The sequence below is a fragment of the Manis pentadactyla genome, chromosome 14 (assembly GCF_030020395.1).
Source record: "Manis pentadactyla isolate mManPen7 chromosome 14, mManPen7.hap1, whole genome shotgun sequence".
Taxonomy (NCBI): domain Eukaryota; kingdom Metazoa; phylum Chordata; class Mammalia; order Pholidota; family Manidae; genus Manis; species Manis pentadactyla.
In genome coordinates this window covers 14,668,677-14,688,836 of record NC_080032.1, presented here as the reverse complement: position 1 = coordinate 14,688,836, position 20,160 = coordinate 14,668,677, and the positions used below count along the sequence as shown (strand labels likewise).

Here is a 20,160-nt window from a genome sequence, read left to right as displayed (position 1 = left end):
TACAATATTTTGTCTATATTCCTTATGCTATACATTACATCCCGGTTACTTATTTATTTTAGAATTGGAAGTGCGTGTATATATACATATATATATTTTTGTGTGTGAGGGCATCTCTCATATTTATTGATCAAATGGTTGTTGACAACAATAAAATTCTGTATAGGGGGGTCAATGCTCAATGCACAATCATTAATCCACCCCAAGCCTAATTTTCGTCAGTCTCCAATCTTTTGAAGCTTAACGAACAAGTTCTTACATGGAGAACAAATTCTTACATAGTGAATAAGTTACATGGTGAACAGTACAAGGGCAGTCATCACAGAAGCTTTCGGTTTTGCTCATGCATTATGAACTATAAACAGTTCAAATATGAATATTGATTTGATTTTTATACTTGATTTATATGTGGATAGCACATTTCTCTCTTTATTATTATTATTTTTAATAAAATGCTGAAGTGGTAGGTAGATACAAGATAAAGGTAGAAAACATAGTTTAGTGTTGTAAGAGAGCAAATGTAGATGATCAGGTGTGTGCCTGTAGCCTATGTGTTAATCCACGCTAGACACGGGCAATAAAACATCCACGTATGCGGAAGATTTCTCTCAGAACAGGGGGGGTGAGGTTCTAAGCCTCACCTCTGTTGATCCCCAATTTCTCACCTGATGGACCCCCTGCGACTGTGCCTGTCTTAGGTTGTTCCTCCCTTGAGGAATCTTACCCGTCTCTGGCTAACCAGTCATCTTCCGGGGCCATACAGGGAAATGTGAAGTTGGTAAGTGAGAGAGAAGCCTTATTGTTTGAAAAGGTTAGCTTTTTACTTCTTTGCATATTTATGCCCTGTGGCTTCTATGCCCAGTATTTGTCTTGAGGTGCCTTTACCACTTGGAAGAATTATGATACTCGGTAAATTCGATATATGGCACGAAATCTATTTAAGGGTTGTAATTAGGAAGGAAGAAGAAAAGCTATAGAAGTACCAGGCGGAAGAAAACCTGGGGAGATTGATTATTTCTTTGACATATCTTCTTGTAGAGTAACTTCAGCATGTATAGTTTTTAAACTACTAAGTAAATTGTGCACACACATTAACATAGTAGGAGTACAGTTACATAACCAAAGCATACCTGTAATTACCAGCCATCTTATGGGGTGATTCTGATGCAAGGAATTCCTGACCTCTTGAGAAACATATGCTAGGCTACTCTAAAAAATAAACATAGGAAACACTGTTCTTTGGTCTTTCCATTTTATGAACCTAGGAAGTTCGTAAATGGGAAGGAAAGCTCTGGCATCTATTTAGCAAGTCAGAACCAGTCACCACTCACCCTCCCTCCCTCTCCTGCTGTCACAATGCTACGTTTCTAGCTCCAACTGGCATAGCATGGATGTTTTACTTCAACCCCAGATTTTTCTGTTCTTTTTTTATGGAAAGGGTAATGTAGACCATCTTGTGCAACAGAGAATGGAGGTGGTGAGTTTTGCTTGGATTTTTGTATGTTTCTGCTTCGAGTCTATTTTTAAATGTATATTTCCTGTAAATATTTCACAAGGAGAAAGCGCCAAGGACCCTAAGAAACTATTTTGAAAACGAAAAATCTCTTTCTAGTTTAATGTAGCCTGGCAGATGGACACCTAAGGCTTTCTTTTGGAGGAAGTACATTGGGCTTTCTCTCCTTCCCTCTCTTTAATTTTTTATGAGTGATAGAAGAAAGGAATAACTCGTACATGTAATCAGGGTTCTCAATTCTTTGTTAAAGGACATGGAAGTTCATCAAGGAATTTTACTATTATCTTCACATCTAGTCATACATAAAAATAGAATTCAGGATTTGGAGCTGTTCCTTCTAGACATAAAATTAATTTTCCAGACCAACATTATGTGTAGCTATTCTCTCATTTCACTATGATTTGTAGGGGGAAAAAACTGGAAAAGGTGAAGCAACATAAGGACTGGTGGAGGGCATTTGGAGAAATTTTAAAATATGTGATTAGTATTCCAGTTAAACCTGTTAATTCAAGAAATTAATGGACTCATCTGTACAGTACTTATTGTTTTGTATAGCATGTGATGATTAATAAAGAACCTAAAAACTATAAAAATAAAAATCGAGGGATTCTAGGATTTTGTCTATTTATTTGTTTGTTCACACATGACTGCTGAATTCCACTTATCCTTCAATGCTCAACTCAGGTGACACTACCTCTGGGAAGTCTTCCTCTATTCCTTTCAGCTGTTTGTACTTTCCTCCTTGAAGCCTCTTCTCTAGTCAGCATTTTGTGTTAAATTTATAATAGCCCTAATTATGATCTTCCATTGTAGACTCTTTCTTCTTTTTTTTGTTAATATATTTTTTAGTCATTTTTGTTTACAGCTTAAACTCGGGGAATTCAAAATCAACATTGTTGCATATGAGCTACACCAGAAGGATTTCAACCTTGTGTTCTACATTGTTTTGTTGGGCTTTATCCAAATGAACTTTTTTGAGCCCACTGTCATCCAGTTGCATTCATTCTCTTAGAATGAAGAAACACAGCTTCACTTGGGAAGACCACATCCTGCAGGATGGTTGTCAGAGTGTGGCTCCTGGGACACTTTTGCTTACTATTATTTTTTTAACAGCTTTTTCAACTTAGCTGGGAGTAATAAAGACAACATGCTTCCCCCTGAACTTTTTCTTCAATTCATGTACTAGCTAGACTTGGATTTTCAGGAAAGATTTCAGTTGAGGAATTGGAACAAAGATTATAATAGTTTTCCAATCATCACCAACTTCAGTTTCCTTGACTGCTGTTATAAGTCAGCTCCCTTAGCTGGGCTCTTCAGCTCAAGGAGAGTCTGGGAGATGCCAAACTTGACCTTGTCTGGCATCTTATCATTGGGCTTCAGGATCTTTGAGCTCGAGCTAAACAGGCTTTCTCCTTGGTGAGCACTGGTCCAGCCATTGTATTCTTATCTGTTTAACTAACTTAGGAACCTATGTGTATATTAAAGGCTTCAGGCTTAATCTATTTTGGCACTTCTTGTGCTCAGCACAGTGCCTGACATGTAGTTGGTTTCTAACTAGCTAAGGTTAGTCTGAGAAATTATTTGTTCATCTCTTTAACAGTGTGTTTATGTGATCCTTCGAATCTCAAACTGCTGTGGCTGGAAGGAATCATGATTTTCCAAAGTACAGGTGGATGTGATGTGATTTCTAAAATGTATGATTTTCTAAGTCTCAGTGTACATATCTATAAAATAGAGAACTGCTTATTTCATGTGTAGCTGAAAACATCACTTATTAACTATGTGCTCATGGGTGAGTTATCTAAACTTTTTGAGCCCATTTCCTCTTCTTCTGCATTATTGTGAGGATTGTGATAAGCCATATAAACTGCACAGCACACAGTTTGCTAATGAAAAAGTGCCTAATAATAACTTTTTAACAATGAAATGAAATAGCAACGACTTACACTGATAAATGACTTAAGAAATAAATGAAGTACTGTATGAGCAAGTGCTGAAGAGTGATATTAAATGTAAGGTTTTGTCATTATTAGGATTTAGAATAAGAGCAATAACTACATTTATATTAGTAGTAGAATAAGAACATTGAGTCAGTAAAGGAATTCCACAGATATTCCAATGTTTGGATGCGTTATTAGTAGTAGTGTATGTTGTTATACACATCACGAACGTACTAAGATTAAAACCTGGACTACGAGTCCCATCATTCTGTACGTCCTACCCCGCATTGAGGGGGGTTGGAGGAAGGGCAAAACCCGTAGATACGGATGTACGCAGAAAACTGCATTGCCCAGAGTGCTTCGCTCCCACTTCTCCACTATATATAGTCCATCCGGGTTCTTCGAGATGCTGTTTGGCGACTCGTCGCCATTCCCGGAGCAGCGCGGCCTCGGCCTAGAGGCGAGTGTCGGGCGCTGTGTCGGAGACACCCGTCCCCGACACCAAGGCAGCCAGCCCTCTCCCCTGCCCCGCGGCGGGAGAGCGAGTCCGGCCGGCCGGCGGGGCTCGCTCACCCTCCCTCGCCTGACCTTACCCCGCAGCCTCCGCCCCGCCAGGCCCGGCCCGGACCTCCGAGCCCCGGCCTCCTCCTCCTCGGTTACTGCCGCCGCCGGGCTCGACAGCCCCGTCCGCCGCTTCTCCTTTCAGTTTAAGAAGCCGAGGAAGGAAACAAGGAAAAATGTCGCCATGAAGGCCGAGAACCGCTGCCGCCGCCGACCCCCGCCGGCCCCGAACGCCATGAGCCTGGGTCCCCGCCGCGCCCGCTCCGCTCCGACCGCCGCCGCCGCCGAGGCCCCCGTTGATGCCGCAGAGCTCCCCCAACGCCGCCGCCACCGCCTCCGACATGGACAAGAACAGCAGCTCCAGCAGCTCCTCCGCCTCTTCGGGCAGCAGCAAAGGGCAACAGCCGCCCCGCTCCGCCTCGGTGGGGCCGGCCGGCGAGTCTAAACCCAAGAGCGGTAAGGGCGCGCCCCCTCGGCGGTGGGCAGGGGACGACCGCCCCTAGGCCTGGGGAGGATCCTCGCTCTGGTGACTGGTAGGTCACTCAGGGACAGGCTCCGCTTTCTGCTGTGGTTCCTACCTTTCATTCTTTTTCATGGCTCCCATTATTTACAATTAACACGTAATGAGCTTTGTACTTAGTGGTTTACGTGACTTCTTAGATTAATTCTCGAAACAGCTCAGTGAAGTAGGTACAGTCGTAGGCCCCTTTTGCGGATGAGGAAACTGAGGTTCAGAAACTGAAGTCCCCCAGGTAGTCCGTGCCTCATAAAAGGCCTTAAGACCTGACTCATCAGCCTACGCTCCTAAAACCATTAAGTTGTTCTACCCTTTAATGTTGAATTTACATTGGATAGTGTTCAAGTTTAAACGGGGGAGGGGAGGGCCTAAGAACTTTACAAACCCATATCTAATATTTAGTTACCTGGCCCCAGATTCATCCTTTGCTGAAGAAGGCTCATCTTTGAGTGATTTTGTTAAGTACGGAGTAGTGGTGAAGAGCACAGGCTCTGGATTCAGTCTTTTTGGGCTTGCCAGACCTTGACTGAATGTCTGAATCCCCTTACCTGCCAAGTAGAGATAACGATAAAAGGAAAACAAAGAGCTAAGGACTTGGGAGAGTACCTGACACCTCTTCATCAAGTACACATGCCTATTTCCCTATGTTAGGCGAGAGTGGTGTCATTTCTGGAGTCATGCCTCTCAAATAGTAAATAATAGCTACTATTTATTGAAGCCTTACCATATGCCAAGTACTGGGCTATGCTTTTACCTCTATTATTGATACTCCAGTCACCAACCTGTCCAGCGAGGTGGAATTGTTCATATTTAAAGGAGAGAAAGCTGAGAGGCCAGGAGTCTAGGGGTTGGCAAAGTCTGGAGTTGAGCTCTCTCCCTCTTAAAAGCCCTTGTACTAATCTCTGCTCTTTTGTATTTTGATTGTATTAGCAGTAATAGGAAGATGTTTTCTGTGAGATTGGGGACGTGTGGCAGAGGGGAATATTTGGAGACCCCCAAATGTGGAGGTCCGGTTGTTCAAAACTTTTTAAGATTAAAAACTGTAAGGCTGACTTACAAACACGCAGAAAAACAACTGTAAGGCTGACTTGAGTTCAAACTTTATCTGCCAGATATAGCAAAACTTGTTTACCTGGTGTGCTGAGGACTTCTAGAGATTGCTTATGGAACTCGGGTGGAGACCGTTTGTCTCAAAAATAAACAAATGTTTTAAATACCTAAGCAGGGATTAGTGTGGACTCCCAGGCCACGCCAGGCAGTATTGTGTAGACTATTTTAGGGATAGTGTACATGTATGTGTAGCTTTTTCACAGATCCGTCTAGAGATAGGTAGCCAGCCCTCTTGGCCATAGTGGGAACTGGTTTAGAGTGGTCTGAGTATTTCTCAGTGCAGTTGATAAATAACTTTTGCACTCAATTTCCAGGTGTTAAGTTAAAGGTTTGGGTTCTCCAGCTGTCTGAATTCTCAGCTTATTCTTTTGGAGCTTCTGTTTAAGCAACTAACAATACAGTTGGAATAAATGCCTTAAATCTGTTCTTTAGTGAGGCAGTAGGTTAAAGTTAGTGACAACCCAAACAAAACTGAGGTGTTTAAGGGATTTGATTCATATTGTCCCTGACTTTGAATATGTTGATTATAAGAACTGATTTCCCAACAAGATGGTGTAGAATTCTGTGGTAGTTTGACCAAAGCAAATTTGTCAGTGTTAACGTTTCAAACAGAATTGTATAGAGTAAATTCTGTTGGGGGCATTCTAACTAAAGTGATTTCTGTTTTTTAACAGTTAAATACTAAAAATGTTCTTAAAACACTTGTTCACCTTAATTGAAAGCTTCTGAAGAAGGAAATGAAAACATGTAAGGGTGGAGTATAAGAACGAAGAAAAAACTGAAGGAAGAAAACATCAGCAGACTCACAGGACCCAAGAATGGACTAACAGTTACCAAAGGGAAAGGGACTGGGGGGAGATGGGTGGGAAGGGAGGGATAAGGGGTGGGGTGGGGGCGAAGAAAGGGGGCATCACTATTAGCAGACATAATGTATAGGGGGGGCACGGGGAGGGCTGTACTACACGGAGAAGATAAGTAGTGATTCTACAGCATCTTACTATGCTGATGGACAGTGACTGTAAGGGGCATGTTGCGGGGGGATTGGTGATGGGGGGAGTCTAGTAAACATAATGTTCCTCATGTAATTGTAGATTAATGATAACAAAAAAAACATAAGGGACTTAGGAAATACACAAGTGTGCCCTCTGGTAGCATTAGTTTTTGTTGACTGTATTTGTTAGACAAGCTTGACCATATTTGCCATTGTCAGTGCCCACTTTTCTGGCTACTACTATGTATATTCTCTTAGCAAAAAGAAGAATAGATTTGTAGCTAACTACAGAGTTTATCAACCATAATCCACTGCTTGCATTCAGGAACAAATCCTAAAACAGAGTAGGTAAAGATTAAAAATGGCTTAGGAAACTGGGTATTGGCTAATTTTTAAGGTTGGATGGAAGGGTAGCATATGCTGCTGTAAAAATTTATAGCTGAAACCAGTGCTGCCACAACAGATAACATTTCTGAATCATTCTACTTCCACGGTGACTTCTACTTCTGGGCAATCGCCACAAACAAAAAGTAGACTCAAATTCAGCAGAATTCCTGCAGAAAGGTTTCTGTTAATATTTCAAAAGCTAACTCAATATTTGATATCCTTGTTTCTGCTGGAAATTGTTGAAAGGACCTCTTGAATTTCAGTGTACTGGGTTGAAAGGAAAACAGGAAGGATATGATGAAAAGACATAATTTGCCTGCCTTTTGTCAAAGTAAGAAGAACAAGAATTTTTCAATTTTTAAATATTTTTCTTCTCCATTCCTTACCTCACATAAGAAAAAAACTCTCTGGTTTCTGTTCCTTAAACCATGTGTGCCATAAATGGTCATTTGCTTCCTATCTATGTGATTAATATACTTGAGTCTTTGTTCCGGCAGCTAGCTTAAGTTTGCCCTTCATGCACACAGGAAATAGGTAAAGATTTCCTTGATCATTCTGGCCAGAGTCGCATACCATATTTTCTTTGCCGTGGGTAATCGCTTCAGTCAGTCATGTAATATTCCTTTGGGTACATGCCTACAGCTTTGTTACAGTAGGGCTAAAGTGCAGTTTTATGAATGTTTTCACTAGTGAGTTTCCATGGAATATAGCTCAGAAGAGAGAGATGGGTTAGGGTAAAGTTATTTAGAAAGAGCAAAGAAAGTAAAAAGAGGCAAGAGAGAGGCTAGCCAGTTTATGGATAAACAGTGGACCCTGGCCTGGACCCATCCTCTTGCCCCATCTCCCTTGGTGGGGGATGGTACTGCCATGGAGGTTAAGGGAAGGTCAGGTATTATGAAGCAGTTATTTTGAGGTTGGTGATATGAAGCACTGTCCTGACATTCTTCCTCTTATTCTGGTATCAGAAGCCAGGTTACTAGTGGTAATCTGCCTTGAAGAATGCCTAAGAGCTGTAAATGGACCCAGATGTTTTGATAGCTTTGAAAATTGAGGTGACTTGAGGCTTCAATAAAAACTACTAAGAGAAGTTATAAAAATTTCTGGGCCTATTGGCTGGAGTCCTTGGTTTTATGGCTTTGTTGGAAGTTAACAGGTGCTCTTGATGGGAATTACTTAGATTTATTAATAATAGGCTTTCAAATAACAGCAATGTGTGCCAAACACTGTGGTAGACACTTTGTGGAAGTTATCTCTTGGTCCTCATGACCCTGTGGGGAGGGAGGGTTGAGGATGAGGGCCTATTTTATAGATGAAAAAACTGAAGCTTAGAGGGGTTAGTGATTTGCCTAAGTGATTTCTCAAGAAGTCCTAAACAATATTTATAAATACACTTTGTAAAATTCACTTATCGAGCAGATAACTTATTGGCACATTCATCATTCCTGATACTACCTCTGTCTCCTTTCATTCAGAATTATTAATTTTAGCTGGATTCAGTTTGAGGTCAGTTGATTCTGTAATAAGGCCATAAATTGCCTCTCCAGAGGAGCTTATCCACCACTCTGGGTGATGGGTAAGCAACTTGCTTATGATTACAGCATGAATCAGCAGCAGAAAACATCCTGGCTGGTGTTCTGACCCCTAGGCTGTGCCACCTGTTAGAACCAGCACTAGAAATGTTGATGCCAAATAATTTAACTTTGAAAGTTTATGGTCTTTATTTTGTAATGGGGGAAGAGACTGAGATATGCTTACTGTTATTTGGTAGAGACCCTTTTATTAGGGTACTGTAGAACAACTAGGACACTGGATTAAGTGTTCAAGTCTCTTGTTGACTCTGGGATCCTGAGTTTTGGATTTGAGCCATTTAACTAATGGTCTTGTTCATTTTGGAATGTGTCTTGACAGTAGTTCTTGGCAGTTGCTTTCAGCTCTGGCTGTGCATCAGAATCTCCTGAGGACCGTTTTTAAAAATAGGGATGTGTGGGGATCTGCTCTGGCAGTTTTTTCTTATTCTTTAGTCTGGGTTGCGCCCTTGGGCCCTGGCCTCCGTAACTTTAGAAGTCTCTGCAGTGATTTTGTTGTGCAGCCAGGACTGAGAAACCCCACTTTGAAGTATAAAACTTTAGGTAAAGAATATGTTTCTCCCAGGACTTAATTTGACTTTTTTGTCCGTTTTCTGAAATTTAAAATAGATCCTCTCATTGCTATCTCCTTTCAGAGAAAGGAGGACAAATTTGACCCCCAAGTTATGGATGTACATCCCGGCAAGTTGTCTTTGAAACGTCTCAAAAACACTCCTCTGAATTTTATCTCTGGGTCTCAGGCTTGACTGTACCTTCAATCTTTAGCTGCCTGTTGCCTGGGTCTAGAGATAAGAGCGAACCTCTCACTTTAGATGTTTGATCTCATTCCAGTAGGTAAGTGGAAGACAAGATGAGTGAGTTGATTTGAACAACTGAAATCAGGAATCCATATGTGGTCAGCTGTTGTAATCTGTTTTAGAAATGAGTGGTTCACTGACCATTGGAGAGTAGTTCCGTAAGCATTATGAAACTGTTTCCTTGCCAGTGTGGTAATAAATGAAGAAATGAGAAGAGCCCTCCTGCTGAGTGCCAGCTTACTTTCTTGAGCCCTCAAAGTGTAGAATCTGGCTTTATCTAAATCTCTGCAAGCTATTAGGTGCTTGTTTTGAAAGCAACAAGGTCAGTACTGCAGGATCTGTATGAAACAGTTGTAGGGAATGACATTTGGGGAATACATGTTTTCTGTATATGCCTGTCTTCATAAGACCTCATTTATTCTCATGGTTAAGTTAACAGGATTCTGTATCCCTCTGAATTTTCTACTTATTCAAAGTCTTACTATAAACTAATTCCATAGGTTGAAGGCAATGCAGAATGCATATGAGATCTGACACTTCACTTTCTAATTGCTACCACTGATGCCATATTTGAAAGTAATTGTTGCTAACTGAAGTGGTAGGTAAAAATGTGGTTCTTAAACACTAACTTCAGATTGAACTCTGGTCACTTTCACTGACAGGAACTTAAGGGTATCTGTTAGGGGTGAACCTATCCTGGCAAGGATTCTGTGACTGTCGGTTCTCTGTTTATATTGCTGCCATCTCACATTACTCTTAGGTTGACTCCCGGTTTGTAGTTTGGTCAGGTTTGGAGAGGATGGCGTATCTCTTGTTTATCCCATGTTGTTGATAAACCAAATGTGAGGTGGTTGCTTTCAGAATTTGGACTCAGGCTTTTCATCTCAAATTTCCACTTTTCTCTGAAGATTACTTCACTTTGGATTTATTTAGTCTGCTGTAAAATGAGCTGGTCATCTTGTCTAGAAATTATTTCTTGTAGGTATAGTTTTTTAAATTACCCAAATAGTAAGTATACAGGGAGTATACTTAAAGTCAGAGTCTTATAAGGAGATAAATTAGTCTTCTTTTGTCCAAAGACTAATTTGGAGACTTATTTCACCTTTGTTACTTAATTGTGTGTGGTTCTCAGATTTTATTTTTCTCTTTTTTCTAACTGGTAAACTTTGGCACATGTTAAAAGTGTGCCTAGTTAAGATTCTTTGTGTAATTTGGGACAAAATAATCTATGCAGTTCAGCTCCCCAGTAGAAAAAAATGGGGCAAGGAACACAAACAAGTTCTTTACACAAAATACAAATGGTCAAGAGACTGAAAAAGTGTTCCTAGTTATCAGAGAAATTCAAATTTAAAACATTATTTTGATTATTCAATTTAATTAAGTTTATTCAAAATATAGTGAACTAGACATTGTCTCTTATAGTATTAATAGACTATAAATAAATTGGTATAATGGTTCTAGAAAGCAGTGAGGATGTAAAAGGCTTTAATGATCATACTTGATCTGCTAATTCCACTTTGAGAATTTGACATAATCATATGCACAACACAGGCTTCTGCTTAAAGAGGATTCAGTGCTATTAAACTAGCAAAAAATTAGAAACCACCTAAATGTATAGTGATAGGGGACTGGTTGCATATGGTAGAGAGCAGTGCAGTCATCAGTCATGCTTTTGAAGACTAGGGATGCATGTAAATGCTCATGGAGTAATAAGTATTAGTATATCTTGTTTGCATGTCATTTTTGTGGAAGCTTGTGTGTGGGGGCAAGTATATAAAATGAGAGTAAAAGGAAATTAAACACTTCATAGGTTTGTATTTAAATAGTACTGGCAATTTTTTCTTAACAGATTTCAAAATTGAACACATATTATTATAATTGGAGAAAAAAGACAAGCCGTATTTTTTAAAAGGGTATATAACTCATGCTGATCTAACATGTTCTTAAAGCTCAACTTTGTTTGTCAGTAGCTTCCTAGTTTGACCTTTAGAACTTACATAAATACTGTTTTACTTTTATGCCTCTTGAATACAACTGCTGTGGCCTAGGCTAATCTCTTGTACCAGTGAATCTAGCTGTGTTGTAATTTAAGGAGAGTAATGTTTCTACACTGTCTCCAGAAAAAACATTTTTCCCTAATATGGATGGGACTTCCATTTCCTGTCACTTTGTCTGAATGGACTTTTACAAGAGTAGTAGTTAAGTGCTGTTTAAAAAAAAAATGTGTGAACTGAGAATCTCCATGGCTTGATATATATTGTATTCATCCACCTTACTGTGGGATGTCTTGCCCACAGCACTAATGCCACGGCCCAAATCCAGATTTCTTGAAATTTGTGGTGTGGCTCATGTACCCTTGTTAAACAACTTTGTTAGGAGATGGAGAACAGTTGGCTAAGTATAGTGTCATTTCTTAACTAATTATTCAGCTTTTCTTGCTTTCAGATGGAAAGAACTCGAGTGGATCCAAGCGATACAACCGTAAACGTGAACCTTCCTACCCCAAAAATGAAAATTTTAGCAACCAGTTCCGTCGCTCCAATTCACAGAAAAGCAAAGCTTTTAACAAGATGCCTCCTCAGCGGGGCGGCGGCAGCAGCAGACTCTTTAGCGCATCTCCTAATGGTGGAAGACGCGACGAGGTACGCGCTGCAGGGTCCTCCCTGTGACATGAGCCTGATGTCTGGTCTGTTTTCTTCCTCTAGTTCATCAGTGGCTGTGGGAAGGAAGAAGAACTGGGAGAATAACTAACCCAAGCTGTCTTGAGTAGTTGAGGATTAACTAGGTTTGGAACTTTGCTTCCTTTCTGCCCTTGAAGGTTAAGAAAATTTCCTTGGAGGAAGAAGACATACTCATGGATTATGAGAAATTAGAGCAAATTTATGCTGGTACCTTAATTTGTATAGTCCTTTTGTTACAACTTTTGAATTATCGGTACCCTTTGGAATATCGGTAATAAAATGACAATTAGTGGCATTTGCCCTAGGGTGCCTAGCAAAATGTTAAATGTTATATATCCTTACTACCAGGTACTACAATTTTAGGAGTTTCTTAGGTATCTTTCTGTAAGTGCATAAAGACTTACATACAAGGGAGTTCACTGCAGCATTATTTGTAGCTGCAAAATTTAGAAACAGCCTAAATGCCATCATCAAGGGACTGGTTAATAAACTATCCTGCTGTTTAAATGTTCCGTACTGTGTAACCTTACAGAATAAGATAGATTTAATGGATGCACTCATGGAAGAATTAATTCATTGACCAGAATGCTTTTATTCCTCACTTGCTATGCACCAAATACCATTTAGAAGTTTGGAATACAACACTGAGCAGAACATTGTCCTTTGGGAGCTTATATTCTAGTTTGGGGAGACAAGCTATTATATAGTAAGTCCAATGTAAGTTTTTATTGAATTAGGTAAAGGTAGACTGAGAGAGGTAAAGGGATAGAGAGTAACAAGGAATATAGTTTTAGAAAGTGTCTCAGGAAAGCTTTTAGGAGGTAGGAAGGAAGCAAGGAAGCACACCATACAGTTTTTAGGAAGAGTGTCTTAGCCAGAAGGAATAACAGTGCAAGGGACCAGATGTGGTAATGGTTTGAGGTAAAGGAAGAGAAAGGAATGAAGCCAAAGAATGGGAAAGATCTTGTGGGGTCGTGAAGGTCTTCATTTTTTGTTCAGAGAGATGGGAGTTACTGAGGGTTTAAGAAGAAAAGTAATCTGACTTGGAGTTTTAAAGGTTAGGGTGGAAACAGGGAGGCTAGTTAGAAGGCTGTTAAAATATTCCTGGTGAGAGTGATAGAAGCTCTGAAACAGAGTGATAGTGGTGAGAGATAGATTTAGGAGGATGTTTGCAGGTAGAGCCAACATATATTAGATATGGGGTCTGAGCAGAGAAATGAATGACTAATATTTTTTCCAGGAGTCCAATTCAGGTACTACTTGCTGAAATGGGGAAGATTTCAAGAGGAGTACAGGGTTTTGGGGTAAGGGGGAAGATAAGGGGTTGAGATAAATAACTTTATTTTGGAACTGTTATATTTGCATTGAGATCCTCTTAGATCTCCAAGTAGTGTGGAATTCAAGGAGGCCCAGGCTAGAGAGCTATTCACATATAGTTGGTGTTTGCAGATATGTAACTGAGATCATTAAGGACTGAGTGTTGCAAAAAGGGAGTAGATTCAAGGGCTGAGCCCTCAGTCAGGATGATAAGGAACCAGCAAAAAAGGAGAAGAGAACTGTAAGCCATTTGGAAAAGTGATCAGTTTTGTCCTGTACTGCTAATAGGCTGAGTAAGGTTAAGACTGAAAAATAACCATTAGATTTGAAAATATGAAAGCTACTTTGATGGAGTGGTGAGGACAAAAACCTGGTGGGCATCGATCTAGGGAAAATGGGAGGATGGGAAGAAGAAACAGCAAGTTTAGACAGTACCTTCTAGTGGCTTTGCTCTACAGGGGAGCAGAGAGGTAAGGCAGTAGCCTGCAGAGCCTGTGAAGTCAAGATTTTAAGGTTAGAGAAATTACAACATATCTCTGTTAATGGGACTATTCTGGTGAGAGGGAAAATGTGATGCCGAGGAAAGGGGGAGAGTTGCTGGAACAGTGTCCTTGAGTTCTTGAGGAGTTGCAATCTAGTGCTGAGGTGGAGGAGTTGGCTTAGATAGGAGCTTTGCTGGTTCATCCACAGTAACAGGAGGAAGGCAGAGGATTGATGGAAGAGTGTGGGAGTTCTTTTCTGATTGTTCTTACTGTCTCAGTGAAGTATGTAAGGTGAGCTGAGGTTTGGAAGCCTGAGGTATGGAGGAGTTGTCTGGGTAGCAGTGCAGTAGGATTGCATTGTGACTGCTAGGCAGTAGCAGGTTTATGTACTTAAGTGAGACTGATTGGTGTCGTGGTGTATTCCTGAGCTGTGTGTGACTGCTCTTGTGTTGGTGTGGAACAGGCAGAGTTGGATTAATTAGGGGAAGTTTTTGCCAGGTGAGTAAGGCAAACAAAGAGAAGGGGGCATTTGACCATAGATCTAAGCCAAAGAAGGAAAGAAAATTTGGGGGATTGGACCACTGGTTTGGAGATCCCAGTGGGGTTGAAGAATTGTTGGAATCAGGACAAAAGGACACAAATGGGGAAAGGAGTGAGTTTCTGGCTGGATATAGGGTGCTGAAAGTTAAGGTGCTGGTTGTTAGCACGGTTTAGACTGTAAGACAGTGCTTTCCAGTAGAAATGCAAACTATATATGGAATTTAAAATTTTCTAGTTGCCACGTTAAAAAGTTAAGAAATGGTGAAATTAACTATAATATATTTAAGCAATGTAGCTAAAATGCTATTTCATCATGTGGCACAGGCCACATTTTAGGTGCTTAGTAGCCTATCTGACTAGTAATGGCTGCTGTATTGGACAGCACAGATCTAGATGGTTTGCCCATGGAAATGGGTGGCTGAGGTAGGGTGAAGGGCAAGCTAATTGGAGGAGAGGAGGTCAAGGAATTAAGAGGTTACCGTGTTGGAAGGATAATCAGGAATTAGGATGGGCAGTATTTGAGATTGACAGTAGGCCAGCTCAGATAACAAGGTGAAGATAGAAGTTCGAGAATGTGGGGGATTTTGTTGAGTGAGCATATGCTCTTAACTAAGTTTGGGACATTGGGGTGAAAGACTGATTAGGGGACAGCAGAGCCATATGGAGATGACAGTGTAGGGGATGAGAGAGAAGGGATAACCGCAAAGTCTTGGGTTTCCTGTGGTGAATTACATAAACTCCAGGAGACACCCGGACTGATCTCTGGGAATTATCTACAGTAAGGCCAAGTGGAGAAGGCTATCAGCAGTGAACCCAGCCAACAGCTGCTATGTCACCACAGTCCCCACTGACAGCTTATCAGTTTAGCTGAGCTACTCACTACTTGTTCCACAAAGTCCCAGTTGACTAAGGTGTGTGTGTGGAGTGCTGTCTCCCAAGATCTGTTAAGATAAAAAAAGAGAAATTGTCTAACTGTATGCTGTGCCACTGTATGTATATGATCATAAGGTCATGTACCATGATTCTATATGTGTCAGATATCTTAAAGCTGTATTTTTTTTTTTTTTTTTTTTTTTTAGATAATTATTTTTTATTGAAGGGTAGTTGACACACAGTATTACATTACATTAGTTTCAGGTGTACAACACAGTGATTCAACATTTATATACATGATAATTCCAGGTACCAGCTATCACCATACCAAGTTGTTACAATATTTTGACTATATTCCTTATGCTATACATTACATCCCGGTTACTTATTTATTTTACAACTGGAAGTGTGTACTTTTTTTTGGTTGTTGTTGTTAGGGCATCTCTCATATTTATTGATCAAATGGTTGTTAACAACAATAAAATTCTGTATAGGGGAGTCAATGCTCAATGCACAATCATTAATCCACCCCAAGCCTAATTTTCGTCAGTCTCCAATCTTCTGAAGCATAACGAACAAGTTCTTACATGGAGAACAAATTCTTACATAGTGACTAAGTTACATGGTGAACAGTACAAGGGCAGTCATCACAGAAACTTTTGGTTTTGCTCATGCATTATGAACTATAAACAGTCAGTTCAAATATGAATACACATTTGATTTTTATACTTGATTTATATGTGGATACCACATTTCTCTCTTTATTATTTTTAATAAAATGCTGAAGTGGTAGGTAGATACAACATAAAGGTAGAAAACATAGTTTAGTGTTGTAAGAGAGCAAATGTAGATGATCAGGTGTGTGCCTGTAGACTATATGTTAATCCAAGCTAGACCAGGGCAATAAAACATCCACATATGCAGAAGATTTCTCTCAGAACGGGGGGATGAGGTTCTAAGCCTCACCTCTGTTGATCCCCAATTTCTCACCTGATGACCCCCCTGCGACTGTGCCTGTCTTAGGTTGTTCCTCCCTTGAGGAATCTTACCCGTCTCTGGCTAACCAGTCATCTTCCGGGGCCATACAGGGAAATGTTAAGTTGGTAAGTGAGAGAGAAGCCTTATTGTTTGAAATGGTTAGCTTTTTATTTCTTTGCATATTTATGCCCTGTGGCTTCTATGCCCAGCATTTGTCTTGAGGTATCTTTACCACTTGGAGGAGTTATGATACTCGGTAAATTTGATATGAGGCACGAATTCTATTTAAGAATTTGTTGTAATTAGGAAGGAAGAAGAAAAGCTATAGAAGTAGCAGGCGGGAGAAAACATGGGAAGATTGATTATTTCTTTGACATATCTTCTTGTAGAGTAACTTCAGCATGTATAGATTTTTAAGCTACTACTTAAATTGCGCACACACATTAACATAATAGGAGTATAGTTACATAACCAAAGCATACCTGTAATTATTAAAGCTGTATTTGTTGTCTCTGGAAAGTAAGTTATCTTTTGCTATGTCCCTTCTTGTACTCTTTATATTCTTTATCACATATGTACAAGGGCTGTTTACTAATCTCTAAATTTGACTAAGCAGCTTTAAATTTACATTTCCTCTGACCCAATAACTCCTATTATACGTTCAAAATAAATAATTTACATTCCCAAATATTTGTGCACAGATCTATCCAAAAGTGCATTTTTCACAGCATTATTTTGTTATAGTGAAAAAGCTGGAGTCTTTTACACTTAGGGCATTGTAGTTCTAAGTACATAATGTAATGGTTAATATCCATTTAAAGTGACTGTATACTAATATTAAGTAACATGGCAAAATGTTTATGACATTAAATGGTAAAGTAGGATTAGAAATGCACTAGCTGAGACATAGCAGGCATCTGTACCACTTCAATTTGGGAATATGAAAAGGACCAAAAACACCCTGACATGATTTCTTCCATGTTTGTGTGCAGTTGTATTTCTCATATGCTGTTTCTTGCCACCTTCTAAACTGTTTCTGAATCTGCTGGTTGGGTTTATTTCTGGACGCAAAGCTAGTCTGCCTACGTGTTCTAATTCTGTCAGTTTTAATTAACAGTGAATAGCAGTGCGTGTCTGAGGAGGTCTCTGGCAGGATCCTGAAGCCTATGGCAGTTAGTAGCTGCCTACAAGCCACCTCCACAGTGCAGTTCCATGGACTTAGAAACAAACTACAGAACAAGTAGCTAATGAGTGAAGGTGTAGGAATTCTGTGGGACTATTGAAAGATTAAGCAGGAAGAAAATCTTGGTGTTTCAAGGCAGCTAGAGGAGTTTGGGATGGGTTTTGTCATTAATGGTTAATTGCCACTTAGCAGGGCAGACTAAACAGTTTAAGTAATTGTATGATAAAGGCTCTTTTTCCCCTCTCTACTCCCATCTAGATCTTGGGTAGACTTTTGCATTACCCTCTCTTAGGAAGATTATTTTATTTTAAGCCTATTTCTTATTAATATTTTAAGCCATGTAGAAGGAGGGGTTGTTACAGATTCTGCTGTAAATCAGAAAGTGTCATCCTAATCTAAAATACTGTGATTCACTCTCATTCTCTCTAGGTAGCAGAGGCTCAACGGGCAGAGTTCAGCCCTGCCCAGTTCTCTGGTCCGAAGAAGATCAACCTGAACCACTTGTTGAATTTCACTTTTGAACCCCGTGGCCAGGCAGGTCACTTTGAAGGCAGTGGACACGGCAGCTGGGGAAAAAGGAACAAGTGGGGGCATAAGCCTTTTAACAAGGAACTCTTTTTACAGGCCAAGTGAGTATGGCTACTCTTAGGAAGGAAGCATAGTTGAATTTCTGGGCAATTGTGCTGAGAAAAGGCTTCTTTTAAAACTACTAGGGGAGAGAGGGGCACGGAGGGAGTTGATCTGCTTCTTTTCCTTTTCTTTTTTTTGTAACGTCTGTCTCCTTTTTTGGGCAAATGTTTGCCCAAAACCTACTCTCCAAGTGTGGATGTTCTTGGTGCTTAAAAGAATATAATGGTAAAAATAAATAAATGCTAGAGTTAAATAATGCTTTAATGTCATGATGAGGTAGTAAAAGTGTTTGCTTTGGAATTAGACCCAGATTTGAATCTTGTGGCCTTTTGTTAGGGGGAGTGTTGTGTATTTTCCTCAGTTCTTGTCCCCACCGCAACAGAGAATTGAAGGGCAGAGACACGGTAGTGAGTAGAGTAAAAGTTTTATTTAAAGTTACTTAAAGAGAGAAAAAGTGCAGGCGACCTCAGGAGAGGCACCCTGAAGGTTGGAGAGAAAGTCTACGCACTTAAAAAGTGTGGGTGACCTCAGAGAGAGTTGTGTCCTGAAAGGTTGAGAGTTCCCCCTTATCAGGAATGTGACAAAGGGCTGGGGGTGCAGACTTGTTAAGTGGTCTCTGAATATTTAGAATTAACACAAGAAATTAACTGCTCTGATTTCTCCCTGAGATACGGGCTTCTTGGTCTGGGAGCAGATCAAACAACTGCTTGCCTGGCCCCTAAGGTGGGCTGAGATACTGTTTGTTAAAGAGTAAGTTAAGAATCTTACTTCTTAACTTCCTGGGTTTAAGAATCTTACTTCTTAACTTCTTGGGTTTAAAATGCAAACTTATCTTTAAGATGGAATCCCTCCTGCCTTTTACTATGTTGTTTACGGCTGGGCCTGCTTGCTAAATTAGTTGCCCAAGTTGCAAATTACTTGATTAGGGCTGAAGGAGGAAAAACAGCATATAGGTAAAGTTAAAAAATAAGCTGGGCTTTTTACGTTTGAAAAAGACATATGCACTCCTATGTTTATCGCAGCACTATTTACAGTAGCCAAGAAATGGAAGCAACCTAAGTGTCCATCAGTAGATGAATAGATAAAGAAGATGTGGTACATATACACAATGGAATATTATTCAGCCATAAGAAGAAAACAAATCCTACCATTTTCAACAACATGGATGGAGCTAGAGGGTATTATGCTTAGTGAAATAAGCCAGGCGGAGAAAGACAAGCATCAAATGATTTCACTCATCTGTGGAGTATAACAACAAAGAAAAAACTGAAGGAACAAAACAGCAGCAAACTCACAGAACCCAAGAATGGACTAACAGTTACCAAAGGGAAAGGGACTGGGGAGGATGGGTGGGAAGGGAGGGATAAGGGGGAAAACGGGGCATTATGATTAGCACACATAATGTAATGGAGGGGGTGGGGACAAGGGGAAGGCAGTATATACAGAGAAGACAAGTAATGATTCTATAGCATCTTACTACGCTGATGGATAGTGACTGTAATGGGGTATGTGGGGGGGACTTGATAATAGGGGGAGTCCAGTAACCATAATGTTCAAGTAATTATACATTAACGATATCAAAATAAAAAAAAATAAGCTGGGCTTTTTAATAGGCTAAAGTGAATCTTGCAATGGCATGATCTAATTGACACAATGAAGACATGGGCTGTTCTCAGATACCTTTCCTTATCTGGGGAATAGTCAAACAGTCCAGGCCAAGTTGCTCCTGGCCTTTTGAGCGTTAACTGATCAATTCATTAACTCTGGGTCTTCTGGGTTTCTAGTTTTAACTGGTTAGCTCTGAGTCTCTTGTAGTGGCCTTTGCTGTCCTTAATTCTCTCTCCACCCCACTCATATCTGGTTTCTGTCTGATACTTTTGACCTTGAGTAATTTACCTAACCACTTTTGAGATTCAGCCTCTCCCCTTTAAAGGAGGAGAGATTATTTCAGGGTGAATTGAATAAGTTGGGGTGCTTGCCATACATTTGCTCAAATACTGATTCCCTTTTGTTTTCTTTTGTGTGGCATAGATACAATGTAATTTTTAACCTTCGATCTAGACTGAAGTGACCT

General features: G+C 40.2%; 1 protein-coding gene and 1 pseudogene across 1 annotated transcript in view; one reads left to right on the top strand and one right to left on the bottom strand.

Moving 5' to 3' along the window:
* Positions 1-2,420: 2,420 nt before the first annotated feature.
* LOC118934085 (40S ribosomal protein S7-like) lies at positions 2,421-4,251 on the bottom strand (annotated as a pseudogene).
* RNF10 (ring finger protein 10) overlaps positions 4,125-20,160 on the top strand; it is a 32,445-nt gene continuing 16,409 nt past the window's right edge. The window contains exons 1-3 of the mRNA XM_036929160.2: positions 4,125-4,470; positions 11,848-12,044; positions 17,886-18,085. Of these exons, the coding sequence (XP_036785055.2) occupies positions 4,314-4,470; positions 11,848-12,044; positions 17,886-18,085 (554 nt within the window). The 5' untranslated portion in view covers positions 4,125-4,313. The remainder of the gene's footprint in view (positions 4,471-11,847; positions 12,045-17,885; positions 18,086-20,160) is intronic.